Below are 19,383 nucleotides of genomic sequence, written 5' to 3' on the forward strand. Positions count from 1 at the left end.
ACCCTACATGAAAATTCGGGAAAATAATAGTCTCGGGCCAAACAGCAGCTAACTGATCATACTTAGAGGATAACTGCTAGCCACTTCAAGTCAACAAACAGCTAGCTTGTAAAAAACATTACACTTCAAGAAAACTAATGTCTTGGCTGCCTCTTTTATATGATTTTCCTTTCCTTTTCTGTATTTTCATGTTTTGCATGACTGGAGCAAGAAATTGAGTTTTCTTTTCTTTTTTTTTAATGTATGAAGCACAATTAGCAAAGGAGGGTGCTGTGTGAAACTCATTGTAAGAAATGGTTTACACACATGCATTTTAAAAAGCTTCCCTAGCAGTTGTTGTCATCTAATCCCCTTATATATTTAGGGTTTCTGTCTCTGATGTTTTATACCAATGGAAACCTAAACAGTTGCACTCTCTTGATGAACTTTCCATCGTTCTTAAAAATGATGTTGTTACCATTATTTTGCAGCTACAGCAAAGGAATGGGATGCAAGCTGATGCAGGAAAAAGTTCAGCGTAAAAATGTTCCTTCCCTCCATAACTGGGAAGAATCTACCAATATTTCTTGCTGCCTTTCTGCTGTTCACATCTGACCTGGGGCAATTGTCCATGCTTAGGCAGGGTCACCGAGGCTTAAGATGCAGAGTGCTACAGTGTGCTAAACGCTAGACAAAAGCACTTTGCTGGGCGTGATTTATTGTAGCAACAGGCCTTGGCAACAGCTTAAGTCCATAGTGATGGTTTCTGTGAAAAACAGGAGGCTGAGCTCCCTGTTCTGCTTCCAAAGAAGCACTTGTCACAACATGGGTTGCAGCACTTCCAGCAGGACAACTGTCGAGGAACCATCATCCAATAATCCACATCAGAGCAGAGAAGTCAAAAAGCAGGTAATACGTTGCTTAGATTTCTCTACTTCTACAAATGGTTACTTTCCAAGATCAGTGTTGCCACGCTTTGCTTCCTTTAGATGGGAGATCACTAGAGAATGGTGGTATCTCTACAATGTCTGCCTTATTTACACATACAGTGTAGCACAATGGAAGCAAATAGACTCCTGTAGGAGGCAGCAAAATCTCAAGGACCACCTCTACCCACATGAACAAGTCCAGGCCCTGACTTCAGTCTTCATCAGAGGCCCTTTCCCACATGCCTCATCTGAAGTGCAGAGGTGGCAACATGAAAATGTTTTTTTTACAATGGTGGCCCCCCACCCATTTACCCCTTTACTGTGCCACTCATCTTTTTAGTGGGGTTGGGTGGGATTTGTCCTTTTCGTTGCATTGCTAGGTGAGCACTTTAGGAAATTTTGGTGTTGTACTTGATTATTTTCTTCGGCTTTTAAATTGATGCTACCTGTCTGCAGTATATCTTGTTAAGTCACACAATTGCTTTATACATTAAATGTCTCAAACAATGATAGTAAACAAACACCCCTCCTGCATCAGCAGTAGAAGACAGATTGGTTTGCCTCTATTCTCTCTCACGGCGCAGGCTGAAGCCCAGACTGCCACAATTACAGCATTGATCAACACTGAATCAAAATGATTTGAATCACCTGTGCTGAAAATGTATAGAACACAATGCAGGTGCTACAGGAAGTTATGTTTAACGTAAGAACATGAGAAGTGCTCCACTGGAACAGACCAAAGGCCTGTCTATTCTAGGATCCAGTTTCCCCTAGTGACCAAACAGATGCTATGGGAAGAACAAATGCAGGATGTAAAAGGGATAAACGTTCCTAGTTAATGTAACAAAAACTGATTTTGGAGAAATGAACCCTGTACCATGATCATGGGTGCTATCATGCGTTAGGCATGGTGATCCATTTTTCTAGCCTCCTTTACTTCCAGTATTTTCATGCATCCCCACCCCCAACTTGGTCTTTTCTTATTTTTCCTACTGTGAAGGGAGTGTGGGGACAGAGGAATGGACTGTTATGCAGCGTTGCATGTAATCACTGTACAGATTTGTGCAGTTCTCTGCAAAAAAAAAAATAAAAAATAGATAGCAGTGCAGCAATGGCAAGACTAACGAGCAAAACCTATGTCAATAGGAGCTGGGTTTGCCTGTGTGGCTTGGAAGAATCTACTGCTGCATCAGCACATATAATTTAGCTGCAATATATGGTCAAAGACAATGCTCTGCTGTCCAGTGCGATGCACGTTTGCAGTGCAAGCAAACCAAGCAGGCCAGGATTAGTGAACGGGGGCTGCAGTGAAGCAGCCAAGTTTACAACAACCTTGATTACTTTTACAACTATCACCACTGTCATACCAGGGCAGGGGGCGCTAATCTTCCTCAGCCCTTCTCTCCCTCCGTGGCAAGCTTCAGGAGAACAGAATAGACTTAAACAATTGTGCAAAGAACACCAGTAAACTCAACAACTGGAGTTTGTTTTATACTGTATAAATTTTGTGCAGATAAATGCTAATATCAATTTTTCCCCAGGCTGAAAATGATCCACTTACTGGAACAGTTCACACTGTCTCCCAAGGTGGGTCAGTTGCTGAATATTATTCCAGTGAAGGAAGGCTGCCAGACAGCGGTACAGGAAAGCTACCACCAGCTAATGAACAAAATACAGGTATGAATTACTAGCATCTGAGTAACACAAAGCAGTGTTTTGTGTTTGGTAGCAGGTAGAGAATGGCTAAGAGCCACAGAGCCTAGGGCTTGCCAATTAGAAGGTCGGCAGTTCGAATCCCCGCGATGGGGTGAGCTACCGTTGCTTGGTCCCTACTCCTGTCAACCTAGCAGTTTGAAAGCACACCAAAAAGTGCAAGTAGATAAACAGGTACCGCTCCAGCGGGAAGGTAAACAGTGTTTCCGTACGCTGCTCTGGTTCGCCAGAAGCAGCTTAATCATGCTGGCCACATGACCCAGAAGCTGTCGCCGGCTCCCTCGGCCAGTAAAGCGAGATGAGTGCCGCAACCCCAGAGTCATTCGCGACTAGACTCAACGGTCAGGAGTCCCTTTACCTTTATGTTCAGTGCACATTTGCATTGTGTCCACTGATTTTTTTAAAAGGCCAGTTCTTGCCTAGATGTTTCATCTGTTTATTTTCTTTCTGGTTTACTTCTTCTTGCTCGCACTCTTCATGCATATACAGTGGTACCTTGTCTAGCGTCTGCCTCATCAAGCACCCATTCCATTGAACGTCCGTGGCAAACCTGGAAGTCCAGCGTCCTTTTCAGCCAGCGACCGGGGCTCCAGAACGGATCCCCGTCGCAAAACAAAGTACTACTGTACAGCTCAAAGTAGCAAGGAGCTGCTCATGGATATGAATAGGAATACTGGAAGCTGCCTTCTACCAATTCAGACCATTGGTCTAGACTCTATCTAGCTTAGTACTGTCAACACTGATTGGCTGTGGCTCTCCCCAGGGTCAGACCAAGAAACTGTGCTGCCTGAGACAAAGGACAAAATGGTGCCCCTTTCCCATTTTTATGTATAGAAACCAACGTGGTAGTGTCTTTCACCACACCAGAGGCCCCAGGAAAGGCCATATGGCAACATAGGGGATTGGCTGAGGGACTTGGGAAGAACTGTAAACTTGGGACTTGGGAAGAACTGCTACTACCCAACAGCGTTCTGAAGTGCTTTCCTCATTCTGCCCAATGGTAGGGCCAGTCCTGAGCTCCCCAGGGTTTTAGTGTGGAGTCTTTCCCAGCCTTACTTGGAGAAACTATGGTTTGAACTTGGGACCTTTTGCATGAAAGGGTGTGTTCCTATTTCAGCATTCTTATTGAAATGACCACTGGAAACAATTAGGAGTGCCTAGCTGTCAGTATTGCTGAGATGAACTGTTTGTGTATAAACTGAAAAATTCAGAAAGATGTGCACTAGAATGCACAGGAACAATGGGAGGAACTGAAAAGAAATCAGACAAGGAACAATGATGTGGGCACTAGTTGAAATATGCAGCAGGCCGAACGCATTCCCATTTGAACCAAGGTCTATGGCATGACATCATATCCTGATATGTTTTGCCGTACAAACCATGCTGATTGGAATGGGACCCAGGACAATAACTTAGGATAACAATTATGTTCATAATCATGTCTTGCCTGCAGAACCTAATAGGCATCTGATTGACCAATGTGAGAACAGAATGCTAGACTAGGTCTGCTGATCTGACTCAGCAGAGAGCGCTCTTCTTGTGTTCAGATATAACAGGGGGTACTAGAAGCAGGAAAATGGAGGCTGATTCAAAGTATGGCAGATTTTCCTCTTGCTTAAATTTAATAGAAGCCCATTTCAAAGGAAGCCAAGATAAACTATAAATAGTTTAAGAGGATCTATAGATAGAATATGAGTCCACAGAAATTGAATACCATGTGCAGGCTAAATATTTTTGGCTGGTTGAAGATGGTGTGAATGATGCTAACTTTTTACTGTCATAACAGAGTTGCTCTAAAGTTTCTAGATACATGCAGCTCCCTCTTCACTATGTGAAAATTCACTTATCTGAAATGAGGAATTAGTACTCAAAACTCACCATACATACCATAGATTCAGCTATCTGAACAGGGAGCATTTTTTACTTTCTCACTTGCCTTTCGCTGGTTGGTGGTGAGGGCAGGAATGGAGGAGGGGAATGATTAGACAAATCAGAGAGCATTTTTTCCCTGAATTTTCCCAGGGGTATTTTGGTTTTTGAGGGTCAATATACCATGGTTGGGAACACATTTGAAATTTTCCCATGCGAATCAATGGAAATTGTCAACTCATTATACGAACACTCACCTAATGAACGATTTCCAGAGAAGATACTGCGTTCAGTATTTTGCTTTAGCAGATTTAGGTTATAGTACACAATTCTCCCCTCCCCCAATTTGACTCCCCTGTTCTTCATATTATGGACCTTATAAAGCAAAAATATGAATTAATTCAGAGGACTGAAACTTAACAACAACATTTAAAGAAATGCCCTTGTGTTGCTTTTTATTATGCTTCTAAAAATAAAACCTAATTTAAAAACTGCTGTCATATCAAAAAAATAATAATTTAACATTTATGTTTGTGAAGACATACATAGAGGTGGACTTTCCAAGAAGCCAGTGAGCTTAACGGAAAGAGAAAGACAGACATCATCAGACATATTGGAGGAGCTTCGGATGCAAGGAATAATCAAGACCTCAAGTGCAAACTCTAATAACAGAACAGCAGATGATGCCACAGTAAGTATATGTCAAAACTAACAGAAATACACTTTCCAGTCTGAGCTGATATTTCTGCAATGAACTATGGGTTACTCCTGCAATGGCTCTTTCTTGTGGAATTGAGAATTGATTTAATTAAGCTGTTTATGTAATGTCTGAGAAATAATATATTATATTATAGTAAACATCCCTGTGACTATCTCTGGTGAAGGTTGGTATAAAAAAATCTCTACATAAATAAATACATTTATTATAATTATTTCAATCAATTTATTTCTGAAGGTCTTCTAACCCCTTTCTTCTTCGCTGCCCCTTATAGCTAAAACTCCTTCCCAAAACACCCTCAAACCTTGTGGGGCTTCTTGTAATGATTAGTCAGTTTTTTCTTTTCAAAAAATGAACTCAAAGTGACTTGCAAAAGACACAAGATGAGAAAATATAAAACAAGAATTAAAGCAACCTAAAATACAACAAATATACAAATCCAACTCAACCCCATGCCACTAAAATATGCAAAGAACTAAATTCCAGAAACCTGAGTGAATAAAAATGTTTTTACTCGGCACCTGAAAACAGATAGTGAAGGCACCAGGTGTGCCTCTCTGAGGAGAGCATTCCACAACCGGGGAGCCACCACTGAGAAGGCTTGTTCTCATGTTGCCACCCTCTGCACCTCCCTTGAAGGGGGCACACAGTGAGAGACCTAAGATGAAGAATGCAGGGTCCAGTTGGTTCATGTGAGGAGACATGGCACTTGAGGTATTAGGGTATTTTTTCCCCTATTTGGCATTTTAATCCAAATTGGCTTTCATTGACAAAAGAAATACTCTGTATAAAGTTGACATGAACTGGAAAAAATGCAGGAGATGGCATATAAGATTCAAAAATAGTAGCAAACAAGTTAAATCCTAACATTGGAGATAACATTAGCAAGACTCTGAGAACTGTATGAACAAAAGTAACATAAACACAACCAAGTAACTATGCATGTCTACTCTGAAGTATATTGTAATGTGTTAAAATAGATTCTCATTATTTCTCTTTCTGTTTGGTTCTTTTCAACATTATTTCAAATACTGTGATTTAATTTATTCACATGCATGCACAGAGTAGAATAAGGTAATTCCCCTTTGAAAAACAGACTTCCTTCACGGACATATATAAAATTTTACTATTTCTACAGTTGATAGATACAGGAAATCCACCAAAGAAACCACCAGCCAAACTGGAAAAGCTCGAAATCAAAAGGAAGCACATAATTTAACAATAGAGGACTCTGAAAACAAGCCATGTGTTGAAAAGAGAAGAATCCACTAATCTGACTACATCTTTCTAGTATCTGAATACCTAATGATCAATAATGTATGTAACCTCACAACCTATCTTTGAATTAGGAAAGCTTCTGTTCCCCATGTTACTACTGAACTTGGCTCTTACTGAAAGAGGTATTTCTTAAAAAGTTTACTGACAGAGGCTAATTTTGTTTTTGAAATTTTCTGCCTTCCTGCCTTCCATCCTATGATCTGATTAAATTCAACATGCATCCAGTGAAATAGACTCTAGTCCCAAACTGTAGTGCCACAATAAGTGTTGGGTCATTAAGGTGCCACAAGGCTTTTCGTTGTTCCTGCTTCAGCATGCAATGTACAGTCATAGCTTGGTTTTCGAACAGCTTAATTCACAAACAACTTGGAACTCGAACGTCGCAAACCTGGAAGTAGGTGTTCTGGTTTGCGAACTTTGTCTCAGAAGCCAAACAAGCAGTGCGACTTCTGCAGCTTCCAACTGGCTGCAGGATGCTCCTGCACACATTCTGTTCGAAAACCAAGGTACAACTGCACTGATAGAGCTGTAACTCTGACAGGAAGGTCAACAGCTTCCAACGACAGTCTTACTCGATAGTCTTAACGTGGGTAAAACTCATGCATGGGGCTGGGGAAATCAATATTGCTGTGGTTGACCATGACCTTCACATATTCAAAGTGTGTGTTTTTTCATGCTGAGAATGCATGCATACAAGTTCTATGCAAATAGGCTGTCTCCATGCACCCTTCAAAATAAAGGGTACCGGATTATATATACAGGGCCTATGCACCTATAAACAGCGTTTGAAACTCCCATTGTTCTAGGCGCGTTTTGTGACAAGAAATTTCATTAATGAGAGCAGTTTCTGAGCTCTAGGCGCAGGACTGAGCCTAAGATTTCAGATTAAAATTGCCACTGCTGTAAGAAAAGGACGACCTTTTTCTGCCTCCCCACTTCCAGCCACTCTGATGACTGGAAAAGGGACCCTCATAAGACTATTAGGGGAGCGGGCATGAAAAGTATGGCTTTGTTTTTGCAGTCTTTAGATGAGGACTAGACCATGTGAAAAATGAACATAATATTTTAGCTGCAGTTCATTCATTTTCCGCTTTGTATTCTTGTTATAAAAAAGTGCACCTAGTAGACACTCTGTTGTGGCACCTATAACCTAGGTGCCATTTACTTCCCAGCTTTCATATATCTGTTTCTATAAATTGTATGCCTGCAAGCTCTGTGCTAAAAGCAACGATTAGCACATTGAGGTAAGGGCGGGGCCTACCTTTGCAATAGCCATCTCTCCCCTCCACATGTTAATTAAAGGGTAAAGGGTAAAGGGACCCCTGGCCATTAGGTCCAGTCGTGACCGACTCTGGGGTTGCGGCGCTCATCTCGCTTTATTGGCCGAGGGAGCTGGCGTACAGCTTCCGGGTCATGTGGACAGCATGACTAAGCTGCTTCTGGCGAACCAGAGCAGCGCACGGAAACGCCGTTTACCTTCCCGCTGGAGCGGTTCCTATTTATCTACTTGTACTTTGACGTGCTTTCAAACTGCTAGGTGGGCAGGAGCAAGGACATTAAGAATTTGTTTGTGGTACTAGCCTATGGTATGCATGTCTCTACAAATGTTGTATCCCTACCTCATTTAAAGAGGCATCTCTTTTCAGACAAGAGAAGAGCAACTGAAAAAGGAATTGCTGACTGACAGACCATCACCACTAACCTCCCATGAAAGCAGAACTACAGGGAGTGACATAGACTGTTCAGCTTCTGAAGTTGAAAAAACTTCTAATACTTTTCAGTTGCTTTCCTTAAATCTGGGTTCAGGAAGCTGGATAGAGAAAGAAGATTGGGATGATAATGTAAATGACAATTTTGAAGGTTTCAGTATGGTGGAGTCAGATGTCACTTATAATATGGTAAATGAAGCATTTTAAACAGTACAATTTCTTTCAAAGATATTTGAGCTATGGAAGTTAAATCTCTAGGTTTTCACCTGCATTAAAATAAATGTACTAAAAACCAAACAAAAACATTTGATTATGGTTTAATTTGATAGGATATTTTCAATTTCTTTCCCCACAGACAAATATGATGTAAGAATATGATGTAACTCATTCTAGCAGGATTGTTTATTATTTTCAAATACGAAGAAACTGATACAGTTTGTAAGTGAATAAATATTCAGAGTTCATGAAGCAGAATAACAAACTTGAAATAGACCTTTAAAATGGTCTCATTGTTGACTGTTTCCACTTTAGAGCAAAAGAAAACTTTGCCATCCTAATCACTGAAGTATTGATAAAAGGAGGGATAAACAGTGCAGTGTTAGCACTAGGGCCACCAATGAACTATGTACCGAGAACATCAGTTAAACAATTTAGATTTTAAAAAGATAAATTTGCTGTGAGCCCCAGAGGAAAGACAGCAAAATGAACCGATAGAGCAGAGTCTTTCCCATTTGTACATAACTATTAGCTCCATTATTAGCATAATCAGCCTTACTTCATGTCCACTGGTGGCTACATTAACAGAAGTTATCCAACAGTTGGCTGTTCTAGAATTCAACGTGAAAGCAGGCAAGCCAGTGATGTTGATCCAACGAGGACAATGCCTAGGAGGACACAGGCCTCTCTACCCCCTTATTGTCCTTCTTGATGCAGCCTTGCTTCTACAAGGGAGTGGGAGGTGAACGTCTGTATTATCCAGGATAGCATGTCCAGCATACACTGCTAAATAAAGATGCACTGCTGTCAGCAGTGCCAGGACCAGTCACGGTTTGCTGAAATTGGGAGATTTGTTCCTTTCACAATACCAGGAGAATTGTGTTGTTTTTTGTCATGGGGTGGGTGGGTGTGTCTGTCCCCACTACCTGAAACATCCCCATTACACCATGGATATTGCTTAAAATGCAAACATGTTCCACCCTTAACATTTTTCTGAAAAATAATGCTGGCGGACTTGTGAATGTTTTGTAACTTTTATGCTTCAGATATAAATCTCTCAAGCAATAAATACATGCAAACATGTTAGCCCAAAACAATTTCACAATCTTGAATCTGCAATCTGGGATCGTCAGGAAGGAAGCAAAAGTGGCACAGTGTAAGAAAAGGAAACATCAGTGAGTGTTCATGCAGTTTATTGCAGAGAACAGTAGATGGAGCCCTGGTGAGCGTCAGCACTGAAAAGCTTACACTCAAGTCAAAACTGGAGCACCAAAGATGTCAGGGACCTGATGCAATAACAGCCTTCATCAAACTGGTCCCTCCAGATGTTTTTGACTTCCATTTCCATCAACCCCAGACATCATGCACTGTCTTGAAGCTCAACATTTTTGAAGGCTTAGTTTCAGGTTTTTGTGAGTGCTGGATAAAAAGCAAGAGTGTTTTTTTCAATCCAAAGGTGCTTGGATATGAATCTCTGATCTTGCCCCCCACTGCCACATAACTAATTATTGGGCCACCAGCTCCTTGAACAAAACAAATATTATAATAATAAGAAGAAGAAGAAGAATTTATTTGCAGCCTACCCATCTCACTGGGTTGCTCCAGCCACTCTGGGCAGCTTATATGGTTTATAACTGTTACTGACAGATACTGACACTCATTTCAGACTCCTGCCAGTTACCCACCAGCATAATGTGGCCTGATGCTGTGAAAAATGTATAGGATCAAAAGGTATGTTCAGATTAGGGCTGAGAGACAAATCACAACCGTCCTTTGAAATTTGTACAACTTTAAATCTTGCCATGCAGTTCTCTAACTGAGCAATGTGTGCAAAAACACTTATAATGAACTGAAGTGCAGCTTCATCAATGGAAATAGCACGCAACACAATGGGGAACCTGTGGCCCTCCAGATGTTCCTGGACTACAATTACCATCATCTGCTGTCTGTGGCTGATGGGAAATGGAGTCCAATCAATGTATGGAAGCAGCAGGTTCTTTACATACAACAAAGTAATGTATTAGTGGGAAATACTTTGGGGGAAAGGAGAAATTTGCACTAACATGCTGCTAAATTTTCAGGACAGCTTATAAAAACAAATTTGCAATATGGAAAACAGAATTTAAGATTGGAAGAATTAGAAACTGAGAGAAACCAAAACCCACACCTAGTTCAGGTTCAATGAAATTCAAACCAGGCTCCGTGCTTCCTTGCACACTGCACTACCAAGATTGTCAGAAGTAGGTATTGGTGAGTTAGGATCAAGATGAATCACCAGAGTCCTGAATCCCCCAGCCTTAAAAACAGGGGTCAGCAGACTTTTTCAGCAGGGGGCTGGTCCACTGTACCTCAGACCTTGTGGGGGGCCAGACTATATTTTGGGGAGAGAGAGAAATAATGAATTCCTATGCCCCACAAATAACCCAGAGATGTATTTGAAATAAAAGGGCACATTCTACTCATGTAAAAACACACTGATTCCCAGACCGTCCACGGGCTGGATTTAGAAGGCGATTGGGCCAGATCCGGCCCCCGGGCCTTAGTTTGCCTACCCATGCTTAAGAATAAGGCAACCATCACAGAGCCAGTCCCTTCAGATACCCCTTGTGGCTAAGCAACAGAGGCACGGATGAGTTTGTCTGTTTCTGATATATTCTTTATGCCGCTATGGTTAACAGATCTCCCGAAGAGTTTCTTGTTCTTTCGTGCTATTATAATGTATTATATTACACCTTCAATTTGTGATGTCATTAGACAGATTTACCATGCACCTTATGCTTCTAAATTATAAACTAGCTAAGCAAAAGTAGTTGTTTCACCACCACTACACTGCATTCTGAAATAGCTACCGGGGGGGGGGGTAATCTATGGTTGAAAGTAGGGGTGGGAAACCTTTCACAGACCAAGGCCACATTCCCATCTGGGTGACCTTCCAGGAGATGCATCCCAGTTATGTGCAGGGCCAAAGGGAAAAACAAACCAAGAACTGTGTGTAAATTTTACCTTTCTATAGCAGTCTGGTTTCTGCACACATTCACACCCCTTCTCTATCCTTGATTCAGGCAACTGAGAGGTATTATAAGAGTCCAAGGACACATTCAAGCCAGGCTTCGCCACCTGCATCAGATTTCAGTTTGAGTTTATTTGTTGGTGCTTTTAAAGCACCAGTCGAACAAAAGCTTTAGACTTGAAAGTAGCTAAGTTATGTCTTGCATACTGCACATTTTGTTTGGCAGATAAGGCAGGACTCCTACAATCCGTGCATTTCTAGTCTGCACTAATTCCAAAATACGGATTTCTAGCCTGACTTAAAAATAGACGTAGAAGAATGCTTGAAATAGTTTACATTCCTATCAACAAGTGATAACCAACTAACCTTGTGGTGTTAAAGCTCAGGCAGAACACTGGTCTAGAAAGAAAGACATTAGATTACTGCGCCTTCGGTGCCTGAGGTTGCATCCATACTTAGTTACAATTGCTGCCCCATATTGCTAAAGCACGATGCCTTTAGGAACCAATCTGGGAAGGTCAGTATGATTCCAGCTAAAAGCCAACATAGTCCCTTGCTTGGGAAGGGAATAGTTTTTTTAATAAAAAAAGAAATAGAATGAGTAGGGCAGTTTTGAAGTTCAGGTGGAAGAAAAATGAAGACTGAGAACCTTGTGTAAGCCACACAAATCACATCTGAGCATCAGGATCTGTTCTTCTCAAGTGTTCAGTCTAGCAATCCTTTCAACGTGCTTGTGATGCAGGACAAGCTTTTATTAGCTACACAACGTGCATTTAAAAAGCACAATATCTAATCCTGAACAGAGGGAAAGAGGGCACTGTGACATAACATTTTCCAACAGCTGCCATAACAACATGCTCCTTGCCAGACAACTGCAGAATGCTGGAGACAGGCCTGCACATTTCCAGCTCCAAGTCTAGCTACGGTGTTTGAAATATCAAAGCATAAGCCACCACACCAGTCTACATTGCAACATATCCTTTTCCGACTCTGTCAAACCACAATAATGCTTCAAAACGTTATTCTGGTGGCTAAAAGGGGTGTTCCTAGGTCTTAATCATAGAATCATAGAGTTGGAAGAGACCACAAGGGCCATTGACTCCAACCCCCTGCATGGTAGCAGGGAAAGGGGCAACATATTACCAGAGCATGGGGATAGTAGAAGCTGAACGCAGAGAACCTCTTGCCATACTGCTGCTAAATAAATTCATATGCCTGGGGAACTAATGTTTGGCCTGTTTTAGGCAAGAGTTGCACTTGTTTACAGACCAGGGGAGGGGATAGAGCCATCTTGGTCACTAAAGCAAGTACTGGCATGTATCTGTGTACAAAGTGGCCTCCATCAGCTGAGACCGGTGTATCAGCTACAACCCCTCTAAGACAGAGATAATCTGTCCACAAATATCCATCAGCCAGACTAGGCTACTACTATGTATTATGTAGGGCTGACTTCGAAGGCTTCTCAAAACGTCATCAAAATATTGCTTCAAGCATACGAAATGAAACTCATCTCATAGCTTCAACAACCATACTGACTCCCTTTTCCAAGCAAGATTCAAAGTGCTGGTGTTTACTTTCAAAGCTACATGTAGCTTTGGACTGAAGGAGTGCTTCTCATGCACAAACCTGCCTTCTTCAGGTGCTCCCAACTAAGTAGCAGCCAATGAAAAATATTTTATCAATTATGGCATAGGACCTTTGAAATGCTTCCCTCCCCAGAGGCCCACTTAGTACCTGCTCAAAGGTATTTTTGGCATCACACAAAGGCTTTTTAAATTTTCCTGGGCCCTTTACCATATTGGTCAAATTGGGTTTCATTCTGTTCCAGTGGTGTGCCTATTGTTTCTGCTTTTTTGTTGTTTGATATAGGGTTTTCTTGTTGTTAAGTTGTTAAAGGGCAGCTAACAGAATATTCTGGAGTAGGATTACTGAAAAAGAGGACATATTTCTTAAATAACTAAATGAATGTGAAGTCACCAGCTGGAACCTTTAAATGGTATCCAATGTTAGTCTTACTCAGAGTAGACCCACTAGACATTACTAACTTACACTCATGAATTTCAATGGGTCAACTCTGAATAAAGAGTCAGATACAACCCCTAGTTGTTCTTATTTATTCATAAGAGCTTGGATTTAGAGGTTGCTATTCACAGAACAGTGGGGCAGTTTTTGCCTATGACCTCTGCAGCCTGTACTGTCTCATTTCTCATGCTGTTCAGTCCTCAACTTCACATGTTCTCCAAGCATTAAGGACCGCTTCTCCATATATGAACCAACCCAGACCTTGCAATTGTCACCTGAGGCCCTTCTTTGTGTGTCCCCTCTCCAAGAGGTCCAGAAGGTGGCAACAAACGAACAGGCCTTTTCTGTGTTGGCTCTCCATTTGTGGAATACTCTCCCCAGGGAGGCTTGCCCAGTGCCTTCATTACATACTTTTAAATCGCAATGCCAAAACATTTCTCTGCAACCAGGCCTTGAGCTGATTAAACAACTATGGCCTTTGAAATGTGTTTGTAGGAGGGAGATTATTGGTCTTTCTTTGTTTGTTTTTTGTTACGTATTTTGTGTTCTTACTCGTAATTTTATGTTGTGAACATCTTTGGATGAAGGGTGGCATAATTTAATAAACAATAATAATTATAATAACAACCCCTCTGGAGCAGATTTTCAGAGGTGGTGGTAGAAATTGGGAAAATTCACTCTCCCTGTCCCTTCTATAACATTCAGTGAGTGGAGTTCCACTCACAGGATTTCCGGATTCAATACTTTGAAAAATATTACTTGGTGCTTATATAACATTTCTCTTCAGTGCTCCTAGCATGTTATATTCATTATCACACACAAAACAAGTCCTTACAATACCACAACACTGTATGCTGGTATTATAATGCCCACATGGCAGAGGGATATTTGGGGGCGGGGGGAGAGCTGTTCAGTCATTCTTCTGAACACACATTGGGGCAGGGAGGAGAGCAGGATTGCACCCACTCAGGGCCCTAGCTTGCCTCCTATGCACTTTCTGTGCAAAAGAGCCGATAGTCATACAAACTGAATGCACGTAAGCTCTGCTTATTACACAATCAGGGATCCTGCCCACTCAGCATTTCCCAATTGTGCTGATGGAGCCTATGTGCATAGCTGGAATAGTGCTAATGACTTGCCTAAGATCTCCCACTGGGTTCATAGTTGAACTGAGATTTAAAGTAAAGCACTTTCTAGCACATTTGCATTACAAACCAAACTAAAGCAAGAGCCCTTTTAAACCTCATCTATGGAAACTCCATTAATTACATGGCTACTCTCTCCTTATAGCCAATAATTCTAGTATTTGGTTCAGAAGAGGATACTCATTATTTCTTCCAATAGTCAAACCTTCTTAAATAATTCACCCCTTGCATTATAATCTGTAACTTTTGCTTGTATTAAATATTGAAGCACCATAATTCCTTGTAGGGCGCGGGTGGCACTGTGGGTAAAACCTCAGCGCCTAGGACTTGCTGATCGCATGGTCGGCGGTTCGAATCCCCGTGGCGGGGTGTGCTCCCGTCGTTCGGTCCCAGCTCCTGCCAACCTAGCAGTTTGAAAGCACCCCCGGGTACAAGTAGCTAAATAGGGACCGCTTACCAGCGGGAAGGTAAACGGCGTTCCGTGTGCTGCGCTGGCTCGCCAGATGCAGCTTGTCACGCTGGCCACGTGACCCGGAAGTGTCTGCAGACAGCGCTGGCTCCCGGGCTATAGAGTGAGATGAGCGCACAACCCTAGAGTCTGGCAAGACTGGCCCGTACAGGCAGGGGTACCTTTACCTTTACCTTTAATTCCTTGTAAGTTTATAAAGAAAGAAAGCTGAAGGACAATAAAGTGTAAATTCAGTTGTCACAAAATCCAAATGGCACACTTGAGAACTAAGTAGACTCCAGCTCATTCCTAAAATCTAGTATTCGCAAAGCTGCCATCAATAAATAAACACCATCTAGTATACAGTTGCCTTTGTTCAGTTTATTCCTGCTGATTTATTAATGGCTGTATCTTATTTCCGAATTCAGTTTCACAAGTGAAATTGTAGATTAAAAGAATAGAAATCAACAAGAAAAGCGTATTGTCATGTACACAGGTCTTATTCTCATGTAAGTGTGCATATGACTGTAGCCTAAAGCTGCAGCCCTATGTGCTCGTATGTGACAGCACACCCCATTGAACTTAATAGAACTTAATTTCAAGTAAACATGTGTAAGATAAGGCTGCATAATTAGCACATAACTCAGTGAAGTTTTCTACACTTTACTATGCTTCTCTTTGTACAAAAATATCAAAGTGCTCACACCTGTTAGGGATTCCATGTGTGCTCAGCTCTAAATAGCTTTCAAATTAAATTTGCTGCCATATATCAGTGTTAAACTTGTCCAATTATCAACAGGTGCCCATGAGCTATACTCTTTATGTTTACTACCTTGATAGCATATCATTTGGGACGACTTTAAAGTCTCTATAGCAGGCACTGTCTTTATTTTTGTAATGTAAAATGCCAAGAAGAACATCTGTGCATTATCATGTTACGCTTACTATCTCAATCTTGGCTGTGACAGACAGAGCGGATCTGTTTTCCTTAGGCCTGAAGGAATCTCTCTCGGAATAAAACTAGTCTTAGTGATACTACGGTCTGCTCCTGAAGCATGCAATGTATTTTCTGGAGTACTTCGCTCTTAGCATACTCAGGAACCAGAAAAGGTCGTCAAAAAGGGAGACAGGCACATTATACAATCAGCAATACATGATAAGCACTATGGCAAGAGGTGTTAAGAGTATTTAGGGTTTTCCAGTAGGAAGTCAAATGATACCCCATATAAGGTATGCCTATTTCAAGTATTTCATTAAGAAAACTTTGCTCAGAGTGCAACCATTAGTTAATAAAGCATTTTCTAAGAGCGCACAATTTCAAGCCTTTTTGAAATCACATCGAAAATGCAGCTCTCAGGAGCCAAAACTGTTTTTAATAGAAAAACAGATTATTTAATGTGTTTGTTTTTATCCCGGCATGTGAACTGAAAGCTTTCTGATAGCTCCATCTTCATTTCAAATATCAGAAATACAGTGCCGGATTAAACCCTGTGGAGACCCTGTAGGCAGTCAAAATATCTCCTAATACGTTTTTGTAATTTCCTTCAAAATCAAATCAATATTATTTTGATCTGTTGTCGCGGGGCCCCTAAAAGGCTTGGGCCGGTGCCTACTCTACCTATTTGCTGATCCAGAACTGCAGAAGTAACCTCGATTTAGGCTAGAGATGTATACACACTTACTGAGGAGTTAAGTCCCATGGACCTCAGTGGGGCTTGCTTCCGAGTAGACATGTATAGGATTGCGCTGTTGTTGAAGTCATAATACCCCTCTTCCAAATGCCTTCTGGGTCATTATCATATGCTGAAATAAACCATTGGGAGGAATAAATAGAGTGGAATATAATCGGTGGGCCTTTGTTGTCTTCAGCAGCCTGCTGAATGACTACATGACATCCCCTGCTCTCTGACATGACAGACATCTGGTGCGTATAAATAAATAAAAAGACTGACAATACTGTTAATGTTAATACCACCGAATTCAGTAGCAACCGGTAAGCTGGCAAGCTGTCTGCTCATTGCTACCCCTGACAGGAAGACTATAATAAAATGCATCAGTTAAAACTATTCATTGTAAGTGATAGTCTGCTTCAGGGAGGCTATATTATAGTATCCCCAAAAGACACACAGGATGGTCTTCCAATTTATATTCTTTATGGACACTGATAATTTATTTAAAAGTGCAGTAGGAAATAATCCTTATTCCTTACACTGCAGCATTTGTATGAAAGCCCTTAACAACACAATCAGAAATGACTTGGGTTACTTAGGAAGTCCTAGATAACTTCGCGGCATTTCAGAAACGCGTTGTTAGGACACTTGAAATCTCAACCTGTCAGAATTCAGTTTTTTATTGTAACAATGACTGTCAATAACCAAAATCTCTCTCTAATCTGTTGAGAACTAACTGCACAACTTCTGACAACAGAAGTTGTTATTTCTTAGTGCTGCATTTTTAAAGCACATTTGACAAGTACATTATTCTCTCTGGTGATTTGGTCACTGAAAAACTAAATACTTAGTCTCATACTACTATGCTCATGATGACATCAGAATTGTGAAGGTACTTCCACAGCAGATAGAAAGCTAGAATCTAGTGCACAAAGGGTCCAATATACAGTGGTACCTCGGGTTAAGTACTTAATTCGTTCTGGAGGTCTGTTCTTAACCTGAAACTGTTCTTAACCTGAAGCACCACTTTAGCTAATGGGGCCTCCCGCTGCACCGCTGCTGCACGATTTCTGTTCTCATCCTGAAGCAAAGTTCTTAACCCGAGGTACTATTTCTGGGTTAATGGAGTCTGTAACCCGAAGCGTATGTAACCCGAGGTACCACTGTACCCTGATTTCTTTTTTTAAAAAAAATCTGAAAAGAGAATTTTTCTTTACCTCTGTCTTGAAACTCAGGACATGAAGGTGCATCAGAAGTCACAAACACTCCAGGGCAGAATAAGTCAAGGTACATGCAGGACCAACACTGAGCTGCAGAAATTCCATAATTGGAGCACCCTCAAGACTGTGGGAGACAGGATTTGCAGTGGCAATTAGTAATATAAATATGAAAATGGGACAAGCCGTACATGTGTGATGCTTCCTCAATCACAAGCTTTAAAAATCCAGAGTTTAGAAAAAGGGGGATTTTGAATAGCACCTATTTAAATATATGCATGTTTTCAAGAATGCATGTTATATTTACAAATGTGGGACATTTGATAAAAATGTCAATCTTGACCAAGGACAGACAGCTAGCTAGCTGCCTGTGGGCCAGATATGACCCTAGACCTCCACTCCAAATTTTCAGATTTTCACTCTAGGCCTTCTCCTTGTGAAGATGCAAGTAAAAGCATGCAAGCAGTGAAAGCTCATAGAGAAGTAAATGTCACCCTGCTCTCCAGTGTGCTGGCCAATGCATGAGCTAAGTAGCTACCAGTATGCCTGTATGTTTAATTGCATGAAATAAAATTGCCCTGCTCCTTTAAGTCATCATACCATAAATGTCCAGGCAACAGGCCTGTCCTAGACAAATCTTAAACAAGTTGTGGCTAAGGGTTTGCTCAAAGGACCAGTGCAATCCTAGGCTTGTCTACTAAGTCAGTGAGCAGCAATCATGAACATAATTACTAGAAACTAGTAAATATAAATGAACTCAGATGGACTTCTGAGAAAACAAGCCAAGGACAGCACTATGACATAATCTACAACAGTGGTAGCTAATTTATGGTCCTCCAGGTGTTGCTGAACTGTAACTCTCATCACCCCCAAGTATTGAGCATGCTGCCTGAGACTGGGGGTTCTGTACTACAGCAACATACTGAGGACCACAGGTTCCCCATCCTGAATCTAAATCATTACATTTCTCTAATATCCCACTTATCGCAATCTGCCTGAAAAGGTTCATGTACAAATGTAATCATTCTGTATTTTTTAAATCAAATGCTGCAGATGCTATACAATCCTTTCCAACATGGCGCATTAATACAATTAAATATAATAGCAACCTACAAAGAAGTCTAAATAAGAGCATAGTATGCTCTAATAAATAATACTTTATGGTTTAAATGAATATTACAAGGGATGTTCTATAAGTTATGTGTGGGAGGGATATAATTTAACAAACAGAGCAAAAACAACCTGATAAGATACCAAATTGAATCTGCAACATTGACACCAGACATTATAAAAACTCATCAAATGTTAGAATATTTAAACTCCAAAACATTCAACTATAATAATGCATATAAACTTCAGCTTTCTTTCCAGTCAGGATTAGCAGATATCCAGTATCCCTGGATCCATCTACCTTTTTCTTGACATAGCACAAGAATACTTTTTTGTTTTGACCACAGAGG

The 19,383-nt window shown here is 41.0% G+C and overlaps 2 protein-coding genes across 7 annotated transcripts in view; one reads left to right on the top strand and one right to left on the bottom strand.

Moving 5' to 3' along the window:
• The window catches only part of ATXN1 (ataxin 1), a 294,034-nt gene that overhangs the window by 270,613 nt on the left and 4,038 nt on the right, over positions 1 to 19,383 (bottom strand). For 3 of the 4 annotated variants that reach the window (XM_083449365.1, XM_083449367.1, XM_083449366.1), the window contains 2 exons: positions 17,924 to 18,050; positions 16,719 to 16,839 (listed from right to left, as the gene is read on the bottom strand). The gene's annotated coding sequence lies outside the window, so the exon portion shown is untranslated. The remainder of the gene's footprint in view (positions 1 to 16,718; positions 16,840 to 17,923; positions 18,051 to 19,383) is intronic. The other variant, XM_083449387.1, reaches the window with a different exon arrangement.
• On the top strand, positions 529 to 8,500 carry STMND1 (stathmin domain containing 1). Of its 3 annotated transcripts, none has more exons than XM_083449678.1 (5): positions 533 to 888; positions 2,450 to 2,585; positions 5,030 to 5,181; positions 6,347 to 7,789; positions 8,039 to 8,500. In XM_083449678.1, exons 1-4 carry the CDS (start codon positions 739 to 741, stop codon positions 6,425 to 6,427), a joined length of 519 nt encoding a protein of 172 aa, XP_083305804.1. In that variant the 5' UTR covers positions 533 to 738; the 3' UTR covers positions 6,428 to 7,789; positions 8,039 to 8,500. The 3 variants fall into 3 exon arrangements, with proteins under 3 accessions (XP_083305803.1, XP_083305804.1, XP_083305805.1); XM_083449679.1 differs by having other exon boundaries at positions 6,347 to 6,525; positions 8,133 to 8,241; XM_083449677.1 differs by lacking the exon at positions 6,347 to 7,789 and having other exon boundaries at positions 529 to 888; positions 8,133 to 8,500.

This window comes from Podarcis tiliguerta (genome assembly GCF_965153285.1).
Source record: "Podarcis tiliguerta genome assembly, chromosome: 7".
NCBI lineage: Eukaryota > Metazoa > Chordata > Lepidosauria > Squamata > Lacertidae > Podarcis > Podarcis tiliguerta.

What these genes read in the sequence shown, in the direction of transcription:
- STMND1 (XM_083449677.1), top strand. Translation starts at nt 739, where the DNA reads ATGGTTTCTGTGAAAAACAGGAGGCTGAGCTCCCTGTTCTGCTTCCAA. An exon ending in GCAGAGAAGTCAAAAAGCAG is followed by an intron (nt 889 to 2,449) that starts GTAATACGTTGC and finishes ATTTTTCCCCAG; the next exon opens with GCTGAAAATGATCCACTTAC. An exon ending in AGCTAATGAACAAAATACAG is followed by an intron (nt 2,586 to 5,029) that starts GTATGAATTACT and finishes ATGTTTGTGAAG; the next exon opens with ACATACATAGAGGTGGACTT.